General features: G+C 35.9%; 1 protein-coding gene across 4 annotated transcripts in view; it reads left to right on the top strand.

Annotated features, from left to right (window-relative positions):
• Positions 1-25335, top strand: part of LOC110030580 (F-box/WD-40 repeat-containing protein At3g52030) — a 58804-nt gene that overhangs the window by 27664 nt on the left and 5805 nt on the right. For all 4 annotated transcript variants that reach the window (XM_020733371.1, XM_020733363.1, XM_020733356.1 and 1 more), the window contains exon 6: positions 7216-7319. In XM_020733371.1, the coding sequence (XP_020589030.1) occupies positions 7216-7319 (104 nt within the window). The remainder of the gene's footprint in view (positions 1-7215; positions 7320-25335) is intronic.

The raw sequence follows: 25335 nt of genomic DNA, 5'->3' as shown, positions 1-25335 counted from the left end.
GTGCAAGGTGCAAGTGCAAGATATAAGATGCAAGTGCAAGTGCAACGTGCAAGGTGCAAGGTGCAAGGTGCAAGTGCAAGTGCAAGTGTGATATATGACACACAATATGTAACAATGCAAGACACACATATGCAAACAATGAGGTGCAAATGACAACACATGATAGCAAGCCACGCTCGCACTAACGACCTCACCTAGGAAACCTAAGGTTTAGACCCCTAGCTTCTTCAAATAAAGCTGGGGAAACCCAAAGCAAGGGGAGTGAGGGACTCCGGGCGGACATTCTTAACCTATCCTTGCGAGGTTTATCGCACGTAGACTTTCCACGTTTTACTTTTTCTCTTGTTTGTTTCTTTGTCGTATGTCCCTTCTTATTCGATTCCTCTCTTCTTCGAATCATTTATATGGTTCGGGAGGGAGATTTATTCGAATGGGGGAAGTATATGACGATTGACAAGCTGACGACTCCTTTTTTTAAAATAAAAAAGAGAAAAAATAAACGAAAACACTAATATCAAGAGAAATTTGGTTAAAGCAAATTTAGTCTTTCTAAAATAAAAATTACTCCCTAGTTTTCTCTCAAACATTGAACTCAAAGGGAGGGATTAGCCTTTCAAGCGTGATTGGATTTCTAATGACCTGGCTAAGAAGATTTCTCTTGCGATTGACATGGCTAAGAATATTTCTCTCCCTGCTTTGGAGCATCACTATGGCAAGAGAATTCTCAGATGACAGAGACTTGTTTCAAAATTAGCTTCTTCTCCTTTTAGAAAGCCAAGCAAGAGAAGACAAAAGACAAAAAAGGGTTATTTAAGGGTTGGGCACCCAGGACCTCGTAAGTAAGCTCAAGATCAACAACCAAATCACAAAATTTGTATTCCCCACCTTAAACAACTTGGAATTGCTATGGCAGAAATATAATGATTGCTTTTAAATGATTTTTTTGGGTGCCACTCAAGCAATCGTGTCAAAAGCCACAAAAAGAGGACCCCTAACCTCTCCTGCCAATAAGGTCTTACATAATCAATAAAGAGAGGACTCATAAAGAATGTTATCAAACGAACAACAAATCTCCAATTAGGTTGTGCTCAAAGATACAGGAGGCAACTTTAAAATGAAAATAGTGGGCGGCTTCTTATAGTTATGAGATGTCAAACGGTAAGTGTAGCATTTAGATCATTCAGGTCTCCATAATAACATGATGACAAGTTAAAATTAAAACCTCAAATTATGGGTGTGGTTTGATTGTTGTACTTGGATGAATGAGGAAAATAATAAGTTAAATGATCCAAAGAAAAAAGTGACAATTCTAAGGTTGATGGGAAAGGAGAAATTATAATTGACGAAAGTAATTATTAATATTATTTTATCTTTTTGGTTTTTTTTAGAGATGACACAAGGGATGGTAAGGTGAAAAAGATATTGAAGTCTTTATCATCTTGAAGCTATTGAGGGAAGGTTTTTTGTTATGTGAGAAGTGGTGAAATTTTTTGCTCTTTATTATATTACTTCTTTTTCATTCCCCTTGAATAACATTAAAAGTTGAATTGGGCTATTAGAATTTAGAGAAAATTGACATGTAAGCTTTCTATGTTTTAAAGCGCATAGTGAAGCATACATTTCACATAAAAAAATCTACTCTCTATATCAACAATGCTTTAATAGTCATGCTTTAAAGCATTTTGAGCTGCTTCCGAGCTCACTTTTTTATCCTTAAAACACTTTTTTTTAAACAATAGATATCTCCCCTTTTCTTGATGATTTGAAGACTTTTTTTTCCCCTTGATTAGAATCCAATCCAAAAAAATAAAATCTTGAGATATGATGTTGAACTAGGTGGTATTTTAGTTATTAGTTATGTTGGAAAAGCATTTGGTATTCCTCTTCCTTGGAATGTTCCATAGAGCTAATAGAAAGAACATAGCTTTTGATATAACAGTCGCCTTTAATGAACCCCACAGATCATAAAACCTTCACATGTATTCTCTTTTTGAGATCCTTGCCAATTAGGTACTAACCAAAACATTGTCGCCTCTCCGAGCAAACTTCTTAAGAATTATTTTTTACTAATGGTCGATTTCCTTGAAAGTACTCTTTATAGACGACTTGAAGAATTAAAAGGAACTCTACACATCACTATTAACTAAGGAGAAGTTGCCAATGTGAGTCAAAATATTACAGTTGTTGTATTTCACTGTGGTCAACCTTGAAAGATTAAAGAGAATTTTCTTCTCCAACCAGATTGATGTGAATTTACAACACTCTAGAGTAGAGTTTTTTCAACTCTAAGTGAGTTCTGAAAGTGGGTGGAGTTGATGCAAATGTTAGTATATTTGTTTATAGTTTTAAAGTATGATATATATATATATATATATTGAGATAGCCTAATGACTAATATATTAAATAGAAAGTAGGATACAGATAGATTGTGTTGGAGGGTCCAAACATGACACCTTGCCCACACGATAACCACCACATCAAATGATTTCAAAAAGAGAAAACAAAAAAAATATATGAGAGACCTAAAGAAAAAACTAAGAAGTGCCAAAAAACTGAATATCAAGTAGCTAGAGAGCGACCCAATTTTGCCTTGCCCTTGCCTCTAGTTCTAGGGAAGGAGCTGGCTAATAAATTGGTAAGATGAGTGTCATTGTCAATAGTAATCAATATATCATCCAATAAATTCCCGAGCTCGAGTCGACCTCCATTCTTCTTCTTCATCCTGAATAGATCTGCCATTCCTCGTCTGAGGATTGGCTCACCTGATCAGTGGCTGGTCTAAAGTGTGTCAGACATGTGTAGGTCTTTGAACATTAGAAGTAAATAGTTGCTGTACCAACTGATCTTTTATTGGATTGAAGAAGTACTCTCGTGAGTCTTGGCATGTAAGTGGACATTCTTCAATAACAGTGAGTGTTATAATCACATTTTGACTGTACCTGTAGGATGATGTTTTTCATCTGGAACTGCGATGTTGGAAAGATGATCGGGTTGCACATTCTCAGCAGGGATGATAGGTGGTTGATCTTTAGCGATATTTCGACGTTAAATGAGGATGCAAACGATAGCAAATAGTAGAACTTTGGCCAAACATACTATAATGAGAGGAATAAAAAGGATGTAGTTCTATTTCAACCTTTTGTCAATACCCGTTGTGAGTGGTGTCAATCCATATCTCATCCGGAGATGGTTGAATGATATCTCTCTCAACTAACACACAAGCCACAAAGGGTCTGGTGACAACAAGCGTATGACTATCAGCATTGAGAGACTTACCGTAAGTAATTGCTAAAGAGTTGAATAGATGTAATTTTAACCCAGGAAACATTATCCAAACAGGAATGATAGGGGACTCCGCTTTTGGATCAAAATCGACAATCCACTTCAGAATTTTTTATAAAACGGTTGTTTATCTTGATAACTTTTTAAGAAAAAATGCGAGTGTAATCAGCATCGTGAGACAACTGAATAAGTATATGTCGACCATCAAGTAAGTTAATATTCCAACTTTCCAATAACTTCATAGCATCAAACTCTTTCCAAATGATCTCAAATTTTGAGTGACCATAAAGGAATTTCCCCACTAGAGTAAAACGCCGAGAGGACGCGAGAGTGCTGGTTTCAATCTCAATGAGAATAAGAATAGACTTCCCATTTTTTTGCCAAATTTTTTAATGAAAGTGTGATCACTACCACCTTCAATAGCGTCGTGGAAAGATTGATGAATATTGCAGGACTTGTTAATGTGGAAACCAGACTCTAAACCTAAAAGAGGAGCACGAGTAGGAATAGGAAAGTTGTTGGCAAGTGCATTGGCATAAAAACACATTGTGGAGGCCATCTCTAGAACGACTAGGCGAGACGCTAGAAAAAGGCGAGTAGACTTTGAGGGAACTTCTGTCGGGCAGAGCGACAGAGACGTCGTTGAGTACGGGGGAAACCTTCTGTCGGGCAAGGCAACAGCGGTGTCGTCGAGTGCAGGAGAAGACGCCGTTAGCCGCGACAGCTAAGGAGGAAGTGTTGTCGATTTCCTGATGCTGCGGAAGCATAGCGGAACATGATCCCGCAGAGACGCGCACGACGCCGCCGAAGATGACCTTTAACCTGCTGCACAGACACACTCCCGCAGAAGACGAGCCGCGACGATGTTGACGCGTGATACTGACGAAAACGAAAGAAGATCGAGTGCGAGCAGTGAAGCAGAACTAGCGTTTGCCATAATGGCAAAACCCTAACAGAGCGATATCGAGGAGTGCGAGCAGTGAAGCAGAACTAGCGTTTGCCATATATATATCTTTATTCTAATGTGCAATTAAGGATAGTATTTGTTTATCAAGCACGTGTTATAAACCCTGATTTTATCGTAAGGTTTCATTTTATATTAGTGCTTTTCATAACATGAATAAATGTTGATTCGCCTAATCTTCTCTCACATATTTTCTTATATTCCTCTTCTATTTTCCTTCTCCTCTTCTTCTTTTCAAAACCTTGCCTCTTTTATGTTCATCACCCCTTGATAAAAAAATTCATTATATCTGTTGAATTTAATAACCTAGCACGGGCAATATGCTGGACTTATCACTTTGTTAGAGAGGGAATGAGGCCTTGATAATTTTGTAGGGAAGACAATGACGTGGCTATGAAAATCTTTGGTATTTATTTTACTACTATTTGTTGAGATTGCATTGGCCTGATCATCTATCTTCTTCACGTTGTTTCCATTTTAATATCATTTTTGGGCTACTATTTTCTAGCTCAATCAAAACCTGCTTGGATACCTTATGCATTGCATTCCATATTTTGTAGATTACTTCAGAGTAATTTCTTTCTAGAAAATTTCAAATAAAATCACATTAAATTGAATTTTTAATTGTTTACTTCCAATTGAATTTAAAATGATAGAAAACTATGGATGGACTTTATTTTTTCTTGAATTATATGCTTTATAGGGTTAAATTTCAGAATAGCCCTCCGATTATTCGTGTATGGTCAATTTAGTTATAGAGTATCACCTTTTTCAATTTAGTTTGTCAACTATAAAAAATAATAAAAAATAGTTTCTCAGTGACTAAATTGGGATTAGTTTTATATGGTGGAGGGACTAAATTGAGTTAATTTTACACGACGAACTATTTTGGATCAAATTTGTATAATCAAGGGTCTAAATTGAAGAAATTTTGTACTCTAGGGCTAAACTGGCCACATATGAATAGTCAGAGGATCATATTAGAACTTATTTCTTAACAAAGCACAGGTTATGAATTTACGAAGATTTGATTGGATTGCTGAACTAGGTGTTCCTATGAACTACCATCCTTAAAAACACATTATTCGGACTCACTGAACTGGATACATTATGAATCTTTTTTTTTTTTTGTCAAGAAAGACCTTTTTTTGTGGTTAATTTACTTCCATCTTTGCACACTACAGGTGGATGAAGTTGGGTCCTAGACGTCTAAGAAAACCATGAATCTTGGAATAGGAGGGGATAACACGATTAGTAACGGATTTAATTTGGGAGGACAAAAACAACAACAACAACAAAAAAACCTTAATCCCACTACGTGGGGTCGGCTACATGAATCATTTTCTCCATTGTGTCCTTTTTAATGTCATATTTTCATTTAGTTCTAATAAATTAAGATCATTTTTTATACAATAAGCCCAAGCATTCCTAGGTCTACATCTGTCTTAACATAATTCAAATCTAAAACCTCTACTCTCCTAATCGGATCATCAGATGGTCGTCGTTTAATGTGACCAAACCATCTAAGACAACTCTCTCTAATTTTGCTTGTCAATGGAGCTACACCAACCCTATCACGAAGATATTCATTTCACATTTTGTCTCTAAGTGTAAAGCCACTCATCCACCTAATCATTCTCATCTTGGCAACACTTAACTTAGTATCATGCTTCTCTTTTAAGGGCCAACATTCAACGCCATAGAGCATTGCAAGTCTCACCACCATCTTATAAATTTTTTCTTTCAATCTAAGCGGTAATTTTCTATCACACAAAAGGCCCGAAGCATTTCTCCACTTCAACCAACCAACTTGAATTCTACTATTAACACCCCCATCCATATCACCATCGCTTTGAACAACAGACCCAAGATATCTAAATCGTTCATATCTTTTAATAATTTGATCACCCAAACTTACACTTCTGTCACTAGAGCTACTACTACTAAAATAATATTCCATGTATTCATTTTTAGTTCTACTCAAATGAAGGCCTTTAGACTCCAATTTAGACCTCCATAATTTAAGTTTTTCCTGGGCTTTTTCTCTCGTCTTATCCACGAGAAGGAAATCATCAGCAAAAAGCATACACCAAGGTACATTCTCCTGTAAATGTCCAATAAGACCATCCATAACTAAAGCAAAAAAATATGGGCCTAAAGCCAATCTCTGATGTAATCCAACAGAAATAGGAAAATAATTGGTCAATCCTCCTTCAGTTCGAACACAAGTAACAACTCTAGTATACATATGTTTAATGACTTAAATTTAGGTCATATCAACACCTTTCTTCTCGAGAACTCTCCAAAGGATTTCTATTGGAACCTTATCGTAAGCTTTTTCTAAATTAATAAAAATATAAAAATCATTAATAAAAATCAAATTTAGATCCTCCTTATTATCTCTGAACTTCTCCATCAGACCTCTCAATAAATGTATAGCTTCCATAGTAGACCTGCCTGACATAAATGCAAATTGATTATGAGAAATCTTTGTAATGCATCTTAACCTATGTTTAATTACCCTCAACCATAATTTTGAAGTAAGACACATCAACTTAATTCCTCTATAATTTGCACACTCTTGTGCATAATTTGCACACCATTCCCTTTATTCTTAAAAATGAAAAATGAGGACCAAAATATTTTTCCTCCACTCCTCAGACATCTTTTTAGTTTTTAAAATAATATTAAAAGAAGGACAAACAAACATATATTTTAAACATCACAGGTTAGCTTAAAGGAACTATTTGGCTTTTTTCATGGAGTTCTATGCATAAGAATGGTTAATACACTACATCACACTGGATATTGTATTATGGGGATTTGAAGTGAACTTGTTATAGAACATTTAAGTTTCGACAAAATGTAACCTGATAAAGCTTGCTTTCGTTTATTCATAGCAATGTTACTTTTGTCTGTGATTATGTTATAACTTTGAATTAAATTCTAATTCGTTTCCACTCTTTAAGATTGTAGGGCTGACTGGTTCTCAAATATGTATTTGGACCCTTGTATCAGGAAAAGGCATCTTTCGGTCTCATGAAGGCATTTTCTCTCGGGGAATTTGCATGGGGTATTTTCTGGTCTATTAACTAAATCAAACCTTTTTATTTAAGAGGGTTTTTTTTTTCTCTAGCAATATTATGACTACGTGAGATTCTTTACTTTTTGTTTCACTTTAAATGCATGTTTTCTGCACAGTTAAGGCATTTATGGTTTTATTTGTTTGTTTTATTATCTTCTTCCTCTGTGTTGGAGTGTTTGCTATTGTCACATAAATTAGAAGTTGTTTATGTTTTACAATGCGCCACTCTCTATTCGTTCTATTCTTATCCTCTCTATGTCATGGTTGTTTTGGCCCCAAGGCCTAAGCATCCCAGCACTGTTAGCTGCTAGTAGTGCCTTAACCATGGAAGCTGTTGATTTACGCGCAAACCTTTGTTGAAAGTTGTAATTGTTTGTTCGATATATTGAATGTTATCTTTTGGACATTTGTTAAGGTGATTTTGGTCCGTCAAAAACATTGTCATGGTTTTTTAAAGAATTCCGGATGGAATTGCTCACCGAGGTTTAGCCTCTGTACTCCTTTTTTGTTTCCTTTCAAAAGTTTTCAGTGTGAATAGGAATAGGATCGATGCGTTGTGTAAAGTTTTGAATATGACTAAAATAAACTGACTGTTAAAAGTGTGCTTTCGGAGAGTTGTGCTGCACTGACCTTGTGTATTGTATCATAATAGTGTGTGCGGCTCCTACTTAGGAAAGTCTTAGTTCATAATCATGTTTTGGTTCAGTCTCTGCCATTATAAGAAGGCACAAATGTTTGCTTCTCTTGATTTTATGTCATAGCTATTGAGTCATTGGTCATTGATTCTCCATTCTCTTGTGCTAGATCTAGTCGTTTTTTGGTGGTGGTTGTTTTCACGATCATTCTCCTCTAGCTTGTCGGCCGTATTTTTAATTTCGTGATTTGAAAAAGTGATGATTTTGTGATTTTGAAAATAAATTAAATATGAATATAACCCTTTTGATTTTAAAAGTAACATTTTAATTTTAAAATAGGTGAGACCAAACGGGTCTCACATTTTAAATAGTTTAGATGATTGAATAAATACTACAAATAATACACTTATCCTGAAGAATAAATCTATCACTTGTAATATGGGTTTAATCACCTAGACTAATAAAATTTATGACATCCGTTTTGATTTGCGAAATATTTTATTAAAAAAAGACCAACAAGTTCCTCCACCTAACATAAAAAATTAGATAGGATTTATTTTATCTGGGTTCCAGGTTTCCTATAGAAACAAGCCCCTATGACTAATTACATCTTAAATAACTGAGGTCACTTAAGAAAACTCTCGATTAAGATCAGATGATTTTGCCTTCAAGATTTCAAAGTTTAGGTTTTCATGATTGAACATGGGAAAATCAATTGGGAATGACTCAAAATAGGAACAATTATTTAATGAATTCAAAGGGAAGAAAAGTAGGGGATATCACAGATCTGGGAAAAACCCCGGTGAACTCCCAACTACCCTATTATTTGGCTTTATGTCTTTGAAATGATGTTTATTTAATATTTCAATCCTGCAAATTATTTAAGATTTAGGACTTATGTTTACACAATATCGGATTGTGCAAATAGTCTAAAAAGATATGAGGATTTACACCGTACCGCACGGTAACCTCGGAATCCTAAAGTGTTAGGACTTATAATTGCACAACAGAGTTATGCAAAAAGCCTAAAGGGTGATCCTATGGGTTGTTATTTAAACTAAATGAAATGATAGGTGATGTGAAGATGTTTATGTGATGTGTTTTGATGTTTTGCTGTTGGAGATCCACTTTGAAGTTGTTCCTCTTCGCGCTGCCCACGATGTTCGCTCCAAACTCCGCGTAGTAGCACCTCCTAGTTTAGTTTTAGTTTTGAAAATGCACTTAACCACTAGGTTTTCCTAAACTAAGGCATAGTGTGTATCAAAATAACTAAACATGCAGTATAAAAGAAATGAACAATATAGTGTACAGTAGAAAGAAAAAACAGTATAACATGCTGAAAGAAGAGTATAACAGACTATGAAAAGACAGTATAACATGCTAGGAAAATAGTATAGCAGGCTATGAAAACAATATAACATGCTGTGAAATAAAATGTTGTAATGTAAATTAAACATGTACACCTGGGAGGTTCATTGCTCCTTTAAGTTTAGCTATTATTCGTTGTGTAAAAGGGGAAAGTATGACCTGAAAAAGACTTGAGAAAAACAGGTAAATCGTAGGAAAAAGATACAAATAAAACAAAATCCAATATCACATATAAAGGACCAAGAATATGAGATTTATATGTGATATTGGGGATTTCCCTAATCGCCAGGAGGATCTGAGTGTAAGACAAACTCAAATCCCGGAGCATTGGTTTTCAGTTTTGGTCAAGTTAAGGCAAGAATTCCATTATTTGATTTAATTAAATCAGTCATGAATCACAATCTAGTGCACCCTCGTGCCCAGTGTCCTAATTATATCATGAACTGGGGTCAGATGTATGGCTTCTTAGGATCATTTAAACATTAGGATGATAAACTCTCTCTTAAGGTGTGCTCCTAAGTCCTAGGAAGCCTACACTTTAGTTTAAACTTGAAGTGTTCTAAAGTGTCTAACCTCAATTAAGTGTCCCTCAATTAATCCTCGAACATTTTTTTTTAGATCAAGCTTAACTCTCTATCAGGCTCCTAAAACCTAAGGGTGAACCTATAGTTTTGGCAAAAAGGGTTGTGAAGTGTGCTTCAATCCTAGTTAGGGTAGTTGAATTTAAGTTGATTCAAAGCTTAAGGGACCTTAGTGCAGGTCTACTGATCTTTCAATCCATGTCCCTAATCGTTATCTAAACTCTTATTTTCTTTCAACCCTCAACTATTCTTCCAATTTACAATTTTATCTTTCATAGGAACGGTAAATGGTTCGCTATTTTATCCCCTCTTTAGGTTTTATCATCTCGAAGATCCAAATTATATTTTTAATTTCCTCTCATTTTTCTTTTCTCATATTTCTCTTAAGACTATGAATCATTTCTGAATATAATTAAATCAGAAATTCACATTTTTAACTTGACCGTTAAAAAAAGGAAAACAAAACGAACGAGAAGGTGACCGATCCATTTTTTAAAATCAAGTCAAATCAGTGAAGCTTAAAATGAAATCATGAATATATCGGTCTAAAACGTTTAAATTCATTAAAAAGAAAATGATTGGATCAATCCCTAGAAGGATATCCTTTCCAAATGTCAATCTTGCGCATTTCCAACCCCCGCATGAATTCAATTTATATTAAGTTTACAATTTCTTGAAACAAAATTTCAAAAAAAAAACTTTTCATATGTCACAAAACAAGAGAGAATAATCCATAAGGAATGAATTTCCAAATTTCCAAAAGCTATACCAATATCAATTCCATTCAGCTCCATATTTAAGCAAAAATCCTTTTTTTTTCATCATTTTTTTTTATTTCATAAACATGAACTTATCCATATAAGTGTCCAAGGTAATAGAGAGAAACACTCACTAGCTCAATCCATTCCACCAAGAGATCACAAGTTAAAGTTTATGGGTAAGGCCAAAAGAGAGGAGGGCTCACGGGTAAAGTGACAAGTATCACAAAGACAATAAGCCAGCTTCAAATCCAACTCACGGTCAAGGACAACCCGAGGGCAATCTTAAAGTAGTAAACACTAAATGAGACTTACATGAGGCTTATGGCAAAGCAGCAAACCAAAGCCTATTAAGCCAACAAAGCCACCAAACCAAGCCTCAAACAAGCTCATAAGTAAAATTAGGGAGGAGCAAAACAACCACCAAACCAACCCCAATCCAGACTTAAATAAGCTCTAAACTAGCTCACGGGTAGAACCTGGAAGAGGAGCAAAACAACCACCAAACCAAGCCTCAAACAAGCTCATAAGTAAAATTTGGGAGAAGAGCAAAACAACTACCAAACCATGCCCAAACCAAACTTAAATAAGCTCTAAACAAGCTCACGGGTAGATACTAGAAGAGGAGCAAAACAACCGCCAAACCATGCCCAAAAAAATGGGCAAACCGAGCAGCAAAGAGGCTGAACCAAATCTAGTTAAAGGGAGCAAAAATAGAGAAATATTCCAGGATTAAATTTGATTTCGAAAAGAGCTCAAACCAAGCCTACCAAGTGGGCTAAAAATTAATACAAAACTTTCAATTAAATTCAACCTAGAAGAAGGCTAAAACCGAGCTCAGTACATGGGCAAAACCAAGCAGCATAAAGGCTAACCCAAACTCAGTAAAGAGGCAAAACAAGTGAGAGCATTTCCAATAAACATTTAATCCCAAAAGAAGTTCAATTCGATCCCACTAAATAGGTTAAAATAGGGTCATAAAAATCAAATTCCATAAAGCCACAACCGAGCCTAAGAAAAATGGCAAACCGAGTCCAATACATGGGACAAAACAGGAAGCATGTTTCCAATTAAACCTTGAAGAAAAAGCTAAGGCCGAGACTGAGACCACCAAATTGACCAAAAGTGAACATATTTTTCAGCATTTATTGTGAGCATGAATATCAACAATGAAAGTTTCGATAATTTCATTCCAACAATCATTCGAACAAAGGGGAAGAGCAAGAGGAACATGAAATGAGGCCCAAACATATTTTTTTTATCTCATAAAACAATTTCCAACATGTATTGCAGTAAAGGGGCGGCATTAGAAGCAAGAATGAGCCCCCAAATACATGTTTCATCTCATAAAACAATTTCCAACATGTATTTCATGCTTCCAAACATTTCAAGCAATGAAATTAATAGAGGCAGCCCCAAATATGTTTTTCCATATGTATTTCTAAAAGAGAAAAATACATTACAAGATCACCTTAGCCATGCTTTTAAGTGCTTCAAGTAAGGAAAATAAAGATAGCCCACACATGCTTGCCATAGACATTTATGAGGAATTAAAATGCATTTTTTTTAAATGCTCTATCAATGCTTCCACATATTTCAAACAAAAGAAAAGTAAGGGAAACTGATATATATGCTTCATTTCCCACCATCCTAAGCAAATATTCATGCTTAAACTTTGAAATAAACTTCCGTTAAGACATTCAATTGCTTATTATCATGAGTCACTAGACAAGACAAAATCAGAGCCTTATGCAAGCATTTTTTTTCTATTTTAACATTTCCAATAACATGTTTCGAGCAAGGCAGCAAAATAGAGGAGAAGAAGAAAAATACTTCTTTAGTGCAGACTTAAAGCAAAGCATTAAAAATAGGATTGAAAAAAACACCACACAGAAATTTCGCCTGAAAGCCTCACGCAAAAGCTCTTCTCGGGTTTCTCTCCCCGGTTTTTTAGTCCCCAAAGCCGCAAAATCTTCGAACGACAGAGAGGAAGGAAATATTCTTTCGAACAACAAAGGAGTAAATCCGTTTGCTAACTGTGAAAAAGGAAGAAAGAAAATGCCAAGTTCCTCTAAAAATTTTTTTTCTCTCAAGAACACTCTACTTTTTTTTTTTTCAGAAAAACTTCTAACAACCCTTCACACACACCAGACCTATTCCTCAGGAAGCCAAAAGACAAAGAAAAGAAAATAGAATGTTAACCGTTTGCCGCCCTAGCCAACCAACCGAAAAGAGGAAAGGAAGAGTCGTAATTAAAGGGGGAGAGTGCGTAGCCTCGAGTAGGAGGAGCGTCGAACGGCCAATTGGAGAGCCGAACGGCTGTCGTGCCATGTAGCGAAGGGGAAGAGACGGGAGGGGAAAGCGTCGCCGCGTGGATCCGTCGTGAAGCTAGGGCACAGAGGCGAGAGGGAGAGCCAACGAGCGTAAGCCCTGTTCGCACCCGTGATCAGGCCGAACAGAGGGAGGGAGTGCGGGTGAAAAACCTAAATCAGGCTTAGGTTTAATATAAATATAATTTAAGGATATTTATATAAAAGAAAATATTTAATATTTTGAAAAATAAAATTTTAATTTGTGTTTTATTCATGCATCAAAACATAACAAAATAGGTATTATTTTTAAGTAATTCTGACGTTCCGGACATGCTGGCGTGGTCCGTTTTGTCGTCAGAGGTCATTTTGACTAATTCATTGATTTGCGTGCAAATTTTCTCGTGTCGAAAATATGGCAATATGGGTGTCATTTCCTACTAAAATTGGTGTCCCGGACGCGTTGACGCAGTCCATTTTGTCATTAGAGGTCGTTCAGAGAAGTTCTCATTTTCACCCTTTATTTAGGTTCAAATGAAGTCCGACCTCGTGCAATTCAGTGAATTTTGTGCATTTTGTGTGTGTATGTGGAGAAAAAGGTCGTGACAGTGTTTTCCTGAGGCTTGGAGTCATATTAAGAACTTTTCCTCTTTTCCTTTAAGTCTTCAAAGTCTTCACAAAATAACCCATAACTGCTCGTTCATAAGACGATGGTCTTGTGCCATAAATGTTAGACATCAAAGAAAAATATGAAGTGACTGAAATTTCTAAAAATGGTGGGTCCCAATTCTAGTTTTCTAAGATGGTCAATAGAGTTTCTAAGATGGTCAATAGGAACTCCTAGAGCTAGATCCTAAGACCCTAAGGAAAAGAAATGACCTAAAAAAATGAGGTCAACATAGCTCATATACTCTTCTCACTAGTTTTTGTTTTTGGTGATAGTAACTTCGTTTACAAACTTCTTCTCAAGCATGTTTATGCCTAACCTTCACACACTCTCGTCTCGTGCTATCTATTGCTTTTTGTTTTCCACTAGTTAGAAATTACTCTTATTGAACCTATCATTCTATTTGTTGTTAATTATTACTTTATGTGTTTAGTTTGGTTAATTAAATAATTATTAAGTGTACATAATACTTGTATATATGATTGCAACTTATAAATCTCTAGTTGGTAGAAGTGCTTTGCGCGTTAAGGCAAAAAAAAATTTCTGTGCATCACATTGTGCTTAACTCTTTGAAAACACAGTTATTGGTCAGTTTAATCATATACTTGTTTTAAGGATGTTTTTCAGCGCCTTTTTTTTTATTTGCAAGGCTAGGATGAACCTTTTTTATGAAAAGAATAAATACGCGACAAAAAAAGTACAAAAGGAGAGGAAATGCATGAGTATTTTAAGAATTAGAATAATTATCAGATACAATTCTTTCCAACAATTTTCGATCATAAGAGAAATGCAAAATGGATTTCAAACTAGAACTAAACTAAGGACCGGATGTCAAATCAAAAAAATTTGCCATCCCTGTTATTTTTGTTGAAAATTCTACCTTTTCTTTCAATCAAAATAGTTCCTAGAAAAAATCAAGTTAATTTAATGGGTCTCTACTTTGTCCTGCTGGTAAGGCAAGGTCAATTTAATGGGCTTTTTGGCTTTATGCTAGTCAATTTATTGGAATGGGGCTTTAGATCACAAAGTAGGTGTCGACTCTTATAATTTTTTATGATAACACATGATGGTAATGTCTAATATTTTATTATGAAGAAATTTTAGGATCATGCGATTATCTACATAAAGGAAGCTTGGATCTCGAGATGATCAAAGTAAGCTCAATTATCCAAATACTCATGTTCGAGACACTCAAACTAGAATTATGATTTATGTTTAGCTAGTTATATTTATTGAAGTATAATAAAAAAATAAGGTTAATACATTTTAAATTATTGAATAATTCAAAACTTGTTAGAAAATCATCAACAAAAATGTCACATTATTATTTTATGATTTTATATTTTTAAATTTTAATATCCAATTTCTTTAAAGCTAAAATATTATTTTCATTTGTTGAAATTTCTGCAGCAATCAGAAAAAAAATTATTTTTTTTTACTTTTTTGTCAAAGTGAATACTATTTACTTAATGCTTTAATTCATTATTTTTTATAAATTTATGTATTATTTTTATTCATTCGTTAAACCCTTTGAAGAATGGATCATTACTTGCCATTTTTTTTCATGCAAATCCTATCACATAAACTTTATTGTATTGGTTAATATGCTGTAATTTATTCCCATTAAAATATATGATTAAATATATAGACGTTAAGCTTAGTTCCAACCCATATATTTCCATATATTTCCATGTATTTCTTTGAACATTGAAATGATTTACACCTTTATTTGTTAGACTTTAAATGCATACAATTTATATTGAATAAAACTATATTAGAACATTTTAAGAATTTCCATTTTCTGTTAACGATTATAAGAGTTTTGAATTGCTTAAAAGGCATATATTAATGAATATGCACCCTTTCATATCTCACAACATATTCAAATTCGTATCTCATTGCTTTGCATAAATTCTATTTCATAACGACATGCATGTATAATGAAGAGCAGCCTAGTACTTGTATGAATTGTTTTCAGGTTTTATCTCCAATGACTCCTCCAAGCTTTAAATATCAATTTCATTTTTATCTCTTTTGAACGTGATTAACAAAATTATATTAATTTCCAATTATATTTTTAACCGTTACATTCAAATTAATTTAAATTAATAAACTTGATTTGCTGAATTTTTTGGGAACTGTATTCAAACATAAAGGATAATAATATTATTATTACCACCAATAACATGAGTGTTGTATCTAATCAATAAACACATCTTTGTGAGAAATGAGCCTAATGAAAAATTAGAGCAAAATTTGTGATTTTCATTCTTCATCAAGAGCGAGAAAATTTCAAAAGAGCATTGAAGCATCTGTTAGCGGTACCCATCGAGTAACTGATGATTGGCCCATCCAGCTTGTCCAAGAGCTGATCGGCTTAACAACCGAAGGATCCAATGACCGAAGAATCTAACGAACAATAAGGATGCAAGGAGAAATTGGAGGAATTTGGGGGGAAGGTTGAAGTCCCGCGAGAGGATTATATTAAGGCTAATAACCTACAACTTTGATTTTTTTTCTTTTGTATGTTTTGTTGGCTGCAATTTTCTTTTCCTGCGGCGTTCTTAGTGACGTCTAGGTTTTGTGAGAGAGACGATTTATCTCTTGAACAGTAGATCATCTTTGTATCTTGCTTGTTTTCTTTTGGTTTTCATAAGAGCGGCACTCGTTTGAGTTTCTCCACCTATGTATTACAATTTCGTCGTTGTTTGCTTGTTGATTTTGGTTCAGGATCGTAGCAAATTGGTATCAGAGCAAGATCTTGAAGGGATGGTAGCAAAGAAAGGGGGTTTCACTCGATAGAGGGGGCTGGGTTGAAAATTGAAGGAATGGTGCAAGGTGCACGAAAGAGCATGAAAGAGGGAGGGAATCGACAGTGGGGTCATTGATTGAAGGAGAGAGTTTCACCCTAGTTACCGTGGGGGAAACACCCGAGGAAGTGGAAGTTAGGGTGTAGATGGGATGGTCAAAAAATTAAAGATATTGTTCTTTGAAGGAGAAGATGTACATGGGTTGGTGTATCAGGTGGAGTGCTATTTTGCAGTCAATGGGTTGACTAAGGAAGAGAAGCTCATGGCGGCGGGATTATGTTTGGAGGGAAAGACACTAGCGTAGTTTTAGTGGATGGAGCCAAGGTATTCGATGCATTCGTGTGAGGAGTTCAAGGATTGCTTGTTGAAGCGTTTCCAAGCCATCCGGGAATGACACCTATTTGAGCAATTCCATGCTATAACTCAGGAGGGGACAATCACAGAGTGCAGGAGGAGGTTCAAACTCTTGTCAGGGTGGTTGAGGGGTATTTTTGCAATAGGACTAGAAGGGAGCTTCTTGAAGGGCCTGAAGTCCGACATTCTAGTGGTCATCCGACCATTGAGATTGCGTGGGTTGGGGAAGATGATGGAGCTCTCTCAAATGATGGGACAAGAAACAAGTAGAGAAGACCAGTAAGGGTGACAATATAGAAGGATTCTACAAGAGTGCCTTGATGACCATGATACTGAGGGCCCAGATGTCATTTATGAAAAATAATGCCAAAGGAGAATAATATGAGGACTCGTTGTGGGGGCAATTTCAAGCGTCGATGCAAACATGCAAGATAAAAGAGCAAATGTATAATGTTATCGCTGTGAGGAGAGGTATGCCCAGTCTGGGGTTGCAAGGAGCGCGCCCTTCAAATTTTTTTAGTTCAGGAAGATGAAACAGAGAGTGAAGAATCAGGGAAAGATGTGGTGGAGGAGGAGCATCTGCACTTGGATGTAGCGGATGTGTCGCAGAATTCAGTTGGTGAGATTTACTCCGAATCACATCATAAAAGTGACGGTGCTTATCAGGGAACATTTGATTGTGGTGCTGGTGGATAGTGGGGTCACACATAATTTTATCTCAAATCAGGTCGTGGATCAGTTTGGGTTGGAGCTGGCGACTACAGGGAGTTTCAGCGTCATGATGGGGATAGGGAAGGCGGAGAAAGTTAGGGAATTTGCAAGGAGTTGGTTTTGACATTACATGGTTTACAGGTGGCAAAGGACTTCCTTTGCTTGGACTAGGTAGCACATATGAGATTCTGGGGTTAAAATGGCTACAAACGTTTGAGGAGATGAAGGAGAACTGGAAATGCTTGATGATGGAGTTCCAGGTGGAGGGTAGGAAGGTGATGTTGAGAGGAGATGCTAGCTTATGTAAAACCATGGTCTCGCTCTAAACCATGGTCAAATCATTATGGGGAGCAAGAATGGGCTACTTAGTAGAGTTGTAGAGCATTGTGGAGTTCCGAGATCCTGAGTTGACAGAGTTTCCCGAAGAGGTCCAAAAACCCCTATAGCAGTTTACGAACATCTTTTAGCAGCCCAATGGTTTACCACCATCGAGAAAGGACGAGCACACAATTACGTTAGAAGAGGGTGTCTTCCCTATCAGTGTCAAATAATATCGACATCCTCATATTCAGAAGGATGAGATAGATAAGTTGATTCGAGAGATGCTGGAAACTGGGATTATCAGCCCAATGAGCCCCTTCTCCAATCCAGTCCTATTGGTGAAGAAAAAATTCTGAATGATTTAGGAGATACAAGAGTATCACACTCTTTTTAAAACATATTGATTAGAACTCTATTTGATACAAGAGTATCAAATTCCTTTATTTTTTAATATTTTGTTAGTTCTAAATGATTGAACTCATTCAAAATGCTTGATGCCTTATCATTCATTCAATCAATTGGGTCTCACTTAATGTCTGGTAGAAGCTATTGTGGGACTTGACTATCTGTGTTAGAAACTTGAAGACAAATTTGGTAGTGTTGCCACTAATCGAATTTGAAGTTATTCCAGGGATGAATTGACTATCTAACCATTTTATAACTATATATTGCTCTAAAAAGATAATCAAATTTAATATCTCTAGAGAAGAAAAATTCAAGTTGTAGGAGATAGATGAGTCATATCTCTAATGATATCCAACTTGAAGGCTTTCAAACTATTAGCAAAATGGTACCAAGGCTCCTTAACTCAAGTTAGTGATGTTACAAAAGAGCTAAAGAAGTTGGAGGATATACCGGTAGTAAATGAGTACTCAAAGGTCTTCTTAGATGATTTGTTAGGTTTGACTCTAAAAAGAATGATATATTTCTCTATTGATTTAATACCGGGTGCATAATTGGTGACAGACACCTTACAAGATGTCAATTAAGGAGCTGCAAAAACATAAGAGCCAACTACATGGCTTATTGAAGACGAGATTTATTAGGCCAAGCACTTCCCCCTCTAGTGTTTGCACGGACTTTCCACTGGTTTCTTTCCCCGAGAAAGATCGACATTGTCCCAAGTATGATTCCTCTTTAGGGCATTTTTTTTCTCAATAACAGCAGCTTTGCAGGCTGAGTTTGCTGAAGCAACCTAAATAATAGATGGAAACTGATGATTGATCAGGGTTGTAATAAATGCTTTGTAGGCAGTTGATAATCTGCAAAAAGAAGCATAGTTTGTCATAGGATAGAGAGAGCATGTTTGACTGCGTACCTTACTAGAGGAATTAATTTCCTTATGAGGGTAGGAGCAGTGCTAAGGATGTCATCCGGAGGGGAGTCAGAGTCCAACAACGGGTTAGCGAGCTCCTGAGCAGGTGCATCAGAACGAGTGCGTCGAGTGTAAACATAGATAGTGGAAGGATTGATTGGTGAACCCAAAGGGGCATATCTCCTTGGAGTGGTGGGTGAAACCAAAGGAACAAAGGGTTTCTCGATGGTAAGTGGCGTAGGCGGAATATCCACGGGAGTAGCGTAAAGAGCTGTGTCCAAGAACTCTAGTTTCCCCTCACTTGAGTCCGAGTTAGGAAAGTAGAGAACACTTTCAAATAAGGAGACATTAGCACTTACATAGACCTTCTGCTTGCAGGTCAAAGCACTGATACCCCTTTTGAGTGACAGAGTATCCTGAGGAAACTCATTTTATGGACATGTGATCTAAACTATTCCGAACAAAAGGGTATGCACAAAAAAATTTTGGGATCTAAACTTGAGAAGACCCCATTTTTAAGAAAAAACGATCTCAAAGCGGCTAAAAGAGTACGAAAGTTGTGAATTTTTTAGGGATTTTTCTATTGATGAGAAAAGTGGTGGGAAGAATGACTTCATTCCATAAATGTTTTGAAACATTAAAGTGTAACATGATAGAGCAAGTAAAATCGAGGAGATGTCGGTTTTTTCTCTCAACTACCATATTTTGTTGAGTGTCGGTACAGGAGCTATGATGGAGATTGTCTTTACTTATCAAGAATTCTCCTAAAATAGAGTTAAAAAATTCACAACCATTGTCAGTCCAAAGGACTTGAATAAGAGTTTTGAATTGAGTCAAAATGAAGGTGTGAAAGTTTTTGAAATTGACAGCAACTTTAGATTTATCTTTAAATATATAGACCCATGTCATAGAGTGTGGTCATCAATCAACCATCGCTGTGAACACGATAATACCTAGCTAACTGACATGTTTCACATTTGAAATTAGAATGACTTTTATTAGAAAACATCAATGGATACAATTGTTTTAAATACTGGAAACTATGTTAACCCAAACGACAATGTAACAACATAATAGGATGTTCAATGGACTGAGATAAACTGCAACTACTGGGTGAAGTGTTTTTGTTCTCCATGCTTTTCTCTTGGAAGAAGTAGAGCCCGACAACCCATTTAGCAATTTCAATCATCCTCTCCGAACAACGATCTTAAAAGACACAGACATCAAAGGATAAGTGAGCAATGCAATCAATTTTACATGTCAGCTTACTGACAAATAAATATTAGATTTCAGTAGAGGTACATGTAACACAGATTCCAGAGTTAGAACTGTTGACAGACCATTTACCAACAATGGAACTTTATGACGCGTCAACAATTTTAATAGTATCTTTCCTGCAGCATGGATAATATGTTGAAATGACTTGAGGGCTTCCAGTCTTGTGGTCCGTGGTACCTGAATTAATGATCCATGGGCTAGAAGGGGCAAAAGAAATGAGTGTCATAGGATTGGTACCTTGACGAATGTGGGAGGTTGACAGACTGAAAAAGAGCGTTGGAAGAAGTTGATGGATCCAAGCAACTTGATTAGGTGCTCCATGTGGCTCTTAAGAGTGTTGGAGGATTTTGAATTGTTCTGGGTAGAGGTCGGTTGTACCGTGTTGGATTCAGATGCATTAGCGAGATACTTGGCAACGAAAGATTTGACTGAAGGTTTAGATGCAAGTTTTCCGTGGAGCTTTCAACACTTATCACGAGTGTGGTTGGGCTTGTGACAGTAATCACACGTGAGATTCTAATCACATTTCTTCGGCTCTCTTCACGACGAATCTCGGTGAAAGCAACACGAGTAGAATGAAGAAGTTCCCTAGACTTCATAAAGACCTTTAGTGAGGTTTGCTAGAAATTGGAGCATACAATCATTTTCTATAATTTTATGGAAGAGAGATAGGTCAATGAGAGATTCCCAAGTTTAGTCATAATATAGGTCGCCTTTCATCCATAATGCAACTAAGTCATTGTAGTACTGGGCCATGGTCTTGGATTCTTGTTTTGCTTTACGGATTTTCTTGGACACCTCATAGAATTGGCTGTAATTCCCTACATCTGAGTAGGTATCATGAACTGTCATGCAGAGAGCACTAACGGAAGGAATGAACATATATGATCGGACATTCGAAGTCCCCATGGAGTTGATCAATCTTGACATGACCATGGAATTCTCCAATTCCCATGCTTCATACGTCGCATCAGTCTTTGGAAGCTCACAGATCATATCAGTGAGATGGTCGTATTTCCTACGTCCTTTGATGAACTAAGACACTGATTGGGATCATTGGAGAAAGTTATTTCCATTTAGTTGATGGGTTGTGATCAAGAAGTGCATGTTGTTTCATGTCCTCCAGTTTGCATGGGAACAAAGTTTGGAATTGATCTATCTGTCGGTGGACTCAAGAACCCCTTCCGATGACGATTCATTGATGGAGGAGTCCACCATGGTCTCGACTGAGCCAAACGAAATGTTGGGTTGATGGGACATTGGAAGATTATGGTATAGATATTGCTGTCCTCGGGAAGAAGTTTTGGCTTGACTGAACCCTCAACCGACTGAAATATAAGCACTGGCGGGCAGAACAGAGGAAATCCGGTGAATCTGGAGGAAGAGCAAGCTCTTAGGAAGGAGTTTCGTTAGTTGGGAGGAAGTCACCTGGCGCAAGGAGGCCGGATCGACGGTTTTGAAGGATCATCCAGTGACTGGGAAGAAAGCAGGTGCTTATATTATTAGTGGAATCACCAGCGAAAGCAGACAAAGGAATTGCCAGAGGAATCAAGCAGCGGAGTAGATCTGGATAGACTAGCTGGTGGACAGAGGTTATCTAGACAGAGAGACAAACCTGTCGGCGACAAAGAGATGCTCGACAGCCTAGGTTAGGACCAATGCTCTAATACCATGTTGGAATAAAACCAAGATTCTTTCTTGTTGATATAAAGAGGGGTATATCATTACAGGATCAACTAGAAAGGAAAGGAATAAAAAAATAATATATTAAAAAAGGAAGGAAATAAAAACAGAATATGATTGAAAAAGGAAGGAAATAACTCAGAATAATCAGAAAGAATAATCAGAAATAAATAATGGCTATTACTAGCAATTAAAATATTCTAATACCACTGAAATTGGTGATTTAATTAAATAAAAGGCAAATGAAAATGTGTAAGTATTTAGGTTAGAATTTATGTGAGAGAAAAGCAAAACTGGTGATGAAGGCTAATAATTGTTAAATTATTATTATAAGTGCACTAAAGTCATAACTTGATCAAGAAAAACCAAGTGACTGTAAACTATATAAGTGGGTAAATACATTTTAATTTTAATTCTATTTATTTACGAAAATAATTATATATGTTTTACTGTTTCCAATTTCTTTTTAAATGCAAAAGTTCATGTTTTAATGCTAAATGTACGAAAATAAATAAAATGTGATATATGCATGCATATGGAGTTACCCCAAGTTATTACGGGCTTGGGAAGGTATGAACTTCTGCACGAAATGGAAATGAAAATAGAAATAGAAGAGAATGCATATCTTTTTGGTGGGCTTGAAAAAGGTGAACACATATTTTTAGACGGTGAGTCTTAATAACAAAAATTGCAACATAAATAAATAAAAATAAATAGAAATTGCTTTCATTAATGTTTATTTTTTCTGCTCAGACTTTTGCTATTTATTTTAATTTTTACAAAATATTTTAAAATGAGAATTATTATAATTTAAAAATATTTTCCCACTAAATATCACATTGAGTTGCTAATATTTTATAGGAAAACCTGTTATAGGATAGATGGATCCTAAGGAGAACGTGTACAAACACCGAGGGGCTCAGATTGATTGGTATTACACTTTAGTTTTTATGTTTTGTGAGTTGTAAAAGTTTAAGCATAAATAAATTGTTGTAAATTAAAGTTTTATGAAATAAAATGACTCTTTTGCGGTTTGTATCATTTTATTTACGAAATGAAATTGTTAGATAGTTTTCTTTCCGATTGTCAGATCCCGCCTCGATAATCCAAGCTCCCGGGCCAGGTCTTGACATCAATAGATTATTTTGATATTTTACTCATTTAGGAGTATTTTGTGAAGTCCAGGAGAAGGACATCACAAAAAAAAGATGATGATGGGAAATTAATGAGCTTTAGCTTGCTTTGAATCCTTGATGCTTACTTCGCAAGTTGTGTATCTTCAATGAAAATTTTACAGCATAAAATGGCATTGGTATGATCATTGTCGTAAGTTTGGATACATAAAACAAAAAAATTGTGAGCTATATCGAAGTTTGCTGATTAAAAACTTAAAAAATAAGGTTGTGATTTTTTTGTAACTAACAATAATTCTAAAAAATAAACACCATCCCTATTTAATAAAGAAAAAAACCAAAATATGTTCATCCAACTCAAAAAAAAAAAGGATTAAACCTGTAAACAATACCTAATTTATTACTCAAATCGGCATAATTTTGAATGCATTTAATTCAAAAATTGAAATTCTCAATTCTGGATTGTGGAGTCGTGAGCTTATGATCACATGGCAAAGAATCTCCTTTTTTAACAAAGTACGTCATTGATTTAAGAATTACATTGCAAGAGTTGTGGAGAAACTTCCGTCCCAATTAACCAGCATTATGACATTCAAGATCCCTTGTTTCATTGTTTTAAATTTAGTCCTATTGGTTCCCAAAATTTTCTGCAATCTCTTTTTTATTGGTAAAATCACCCAAGAAATGAATTATATTATTAATTTTTTTTCCCGACTCATTGTGAATTTTAGATCGGGTTATGAGGAGGATGATTGACAATGTTGAGGGAAAAGTTGATTTCCTCTCGAATTTTGAAAAAATATTGAATTGTACTTAAAGATTTTTACCTAACCTAAAAGGAATGTGATCATGTTATACCACTTTTGCTTTGTTATCCAAACTTCAAGTACTTTAAAAATTTGTTCCTTTCATTCTTCATCAATAAAAATCCGTTTCTATGGCCTAGCCTAAGAGGCAATTTAGTATTTTGTTAACCCTAGGGCAATTGAATCTTTTATTATTTATTATTGTTTAGTATAAATAGATCCTAATAGGTTAGGTTTAAATATGCATGAGATTGGGTCTTCTATCTTAGGGTTAGGGTTTGGGAAATGGTTCCTTCCTCTCAAATTGTAGGATTTGGGAGAGCTTACCTACCTCTCCAATTGTAGGTGTTTATCTTTTATATGTTGTATTTTTTTTGTTATTGAGGAAAGTAATTGGTTCTGTCTTAACTTCTATGTGGAAATCAATCTCAGTTTCTATTAAATTGGTATCAGAGCATTCTATCTTAGAAGAAAAAAGGGAAACATGGAAGGGGTCGTAGATTGGGGCATCTGAATCGATCAAATCTAGAGCTAGGAAGTTGGCATGATCTAACTAGCTTCTCGTTAAGATAGAGCCGCGATCGCATACCTAGGGAAGAACATACATTGATCCAAGCGATCACAATACGGTTGAGATAGAGCTAATTGGGAAGCGATGATGAGATCATAACTTGTTGCTTGTTATGATAAAGTCACGATCAAGCTATCTGGGATCTCAGCGAAGCTTAATCGCAGCGTTGGGATTGCAGGGAAGCCAAATCAGAATTTTGCGCTGAATATCGCGATACAGGCAGGATAAGAACTAGCTGGGGAAGTTGGTGATAAGATCACAAGAAGGGATTGCAGGGTACAGAGTGAACAATCGCTTGATTTAACCTATATGAAAGCAAACGACAGGATCAAGGGCCAAAGTGGCCTAATATCATGATACAATCGTGATGCAAACTAGCTTGGTGGCCAATGGCGGGATTTCAACTTATACATTATTTTTATCTTTTGTGATTGAAAAGTTTTTGGGGAATAATCATGGCCAAGAAAGCACATGCTTTGGAGAAATTGGAGGAAGAGATATACTAAATCAGAGTTAGAATGGAGGAGCGTTTCTCGTTGATAGAATGGTGATTTTTGTCCATGGAGGGCAATTTTTGTCCATGGAGAGTAGATTTACAACCCCAAATGAAATGATGAAGAATATCGTCAAGCTGCACACAAACCCGTCTCAACTTGTAGGGAGATCGAGCGACGACGACATGCGTGGACTCGACCCACAACACT

Source organism: Phalaenopsis equestris, unplaced genomic scaffold (genome assembly GCF_001263595.1).
Source record: "Phalaenopsis equestris unplaced genomic scaffold, ASM126359v1 Scaffold000002, whole genome shotgun sequence".
NCBI classification, from domain to species: Eukaryota; Viridiplantae; Streptophyta; class Magnoliopsida; order Asparagales; family Orchidaceae; genus Phalaenopsis; species Phalaenopsis equestris.
Note: the sequence above shows the minus strand (reverse complement) of the source record. Positions and strands in the feature narration are given on the sequence as shown.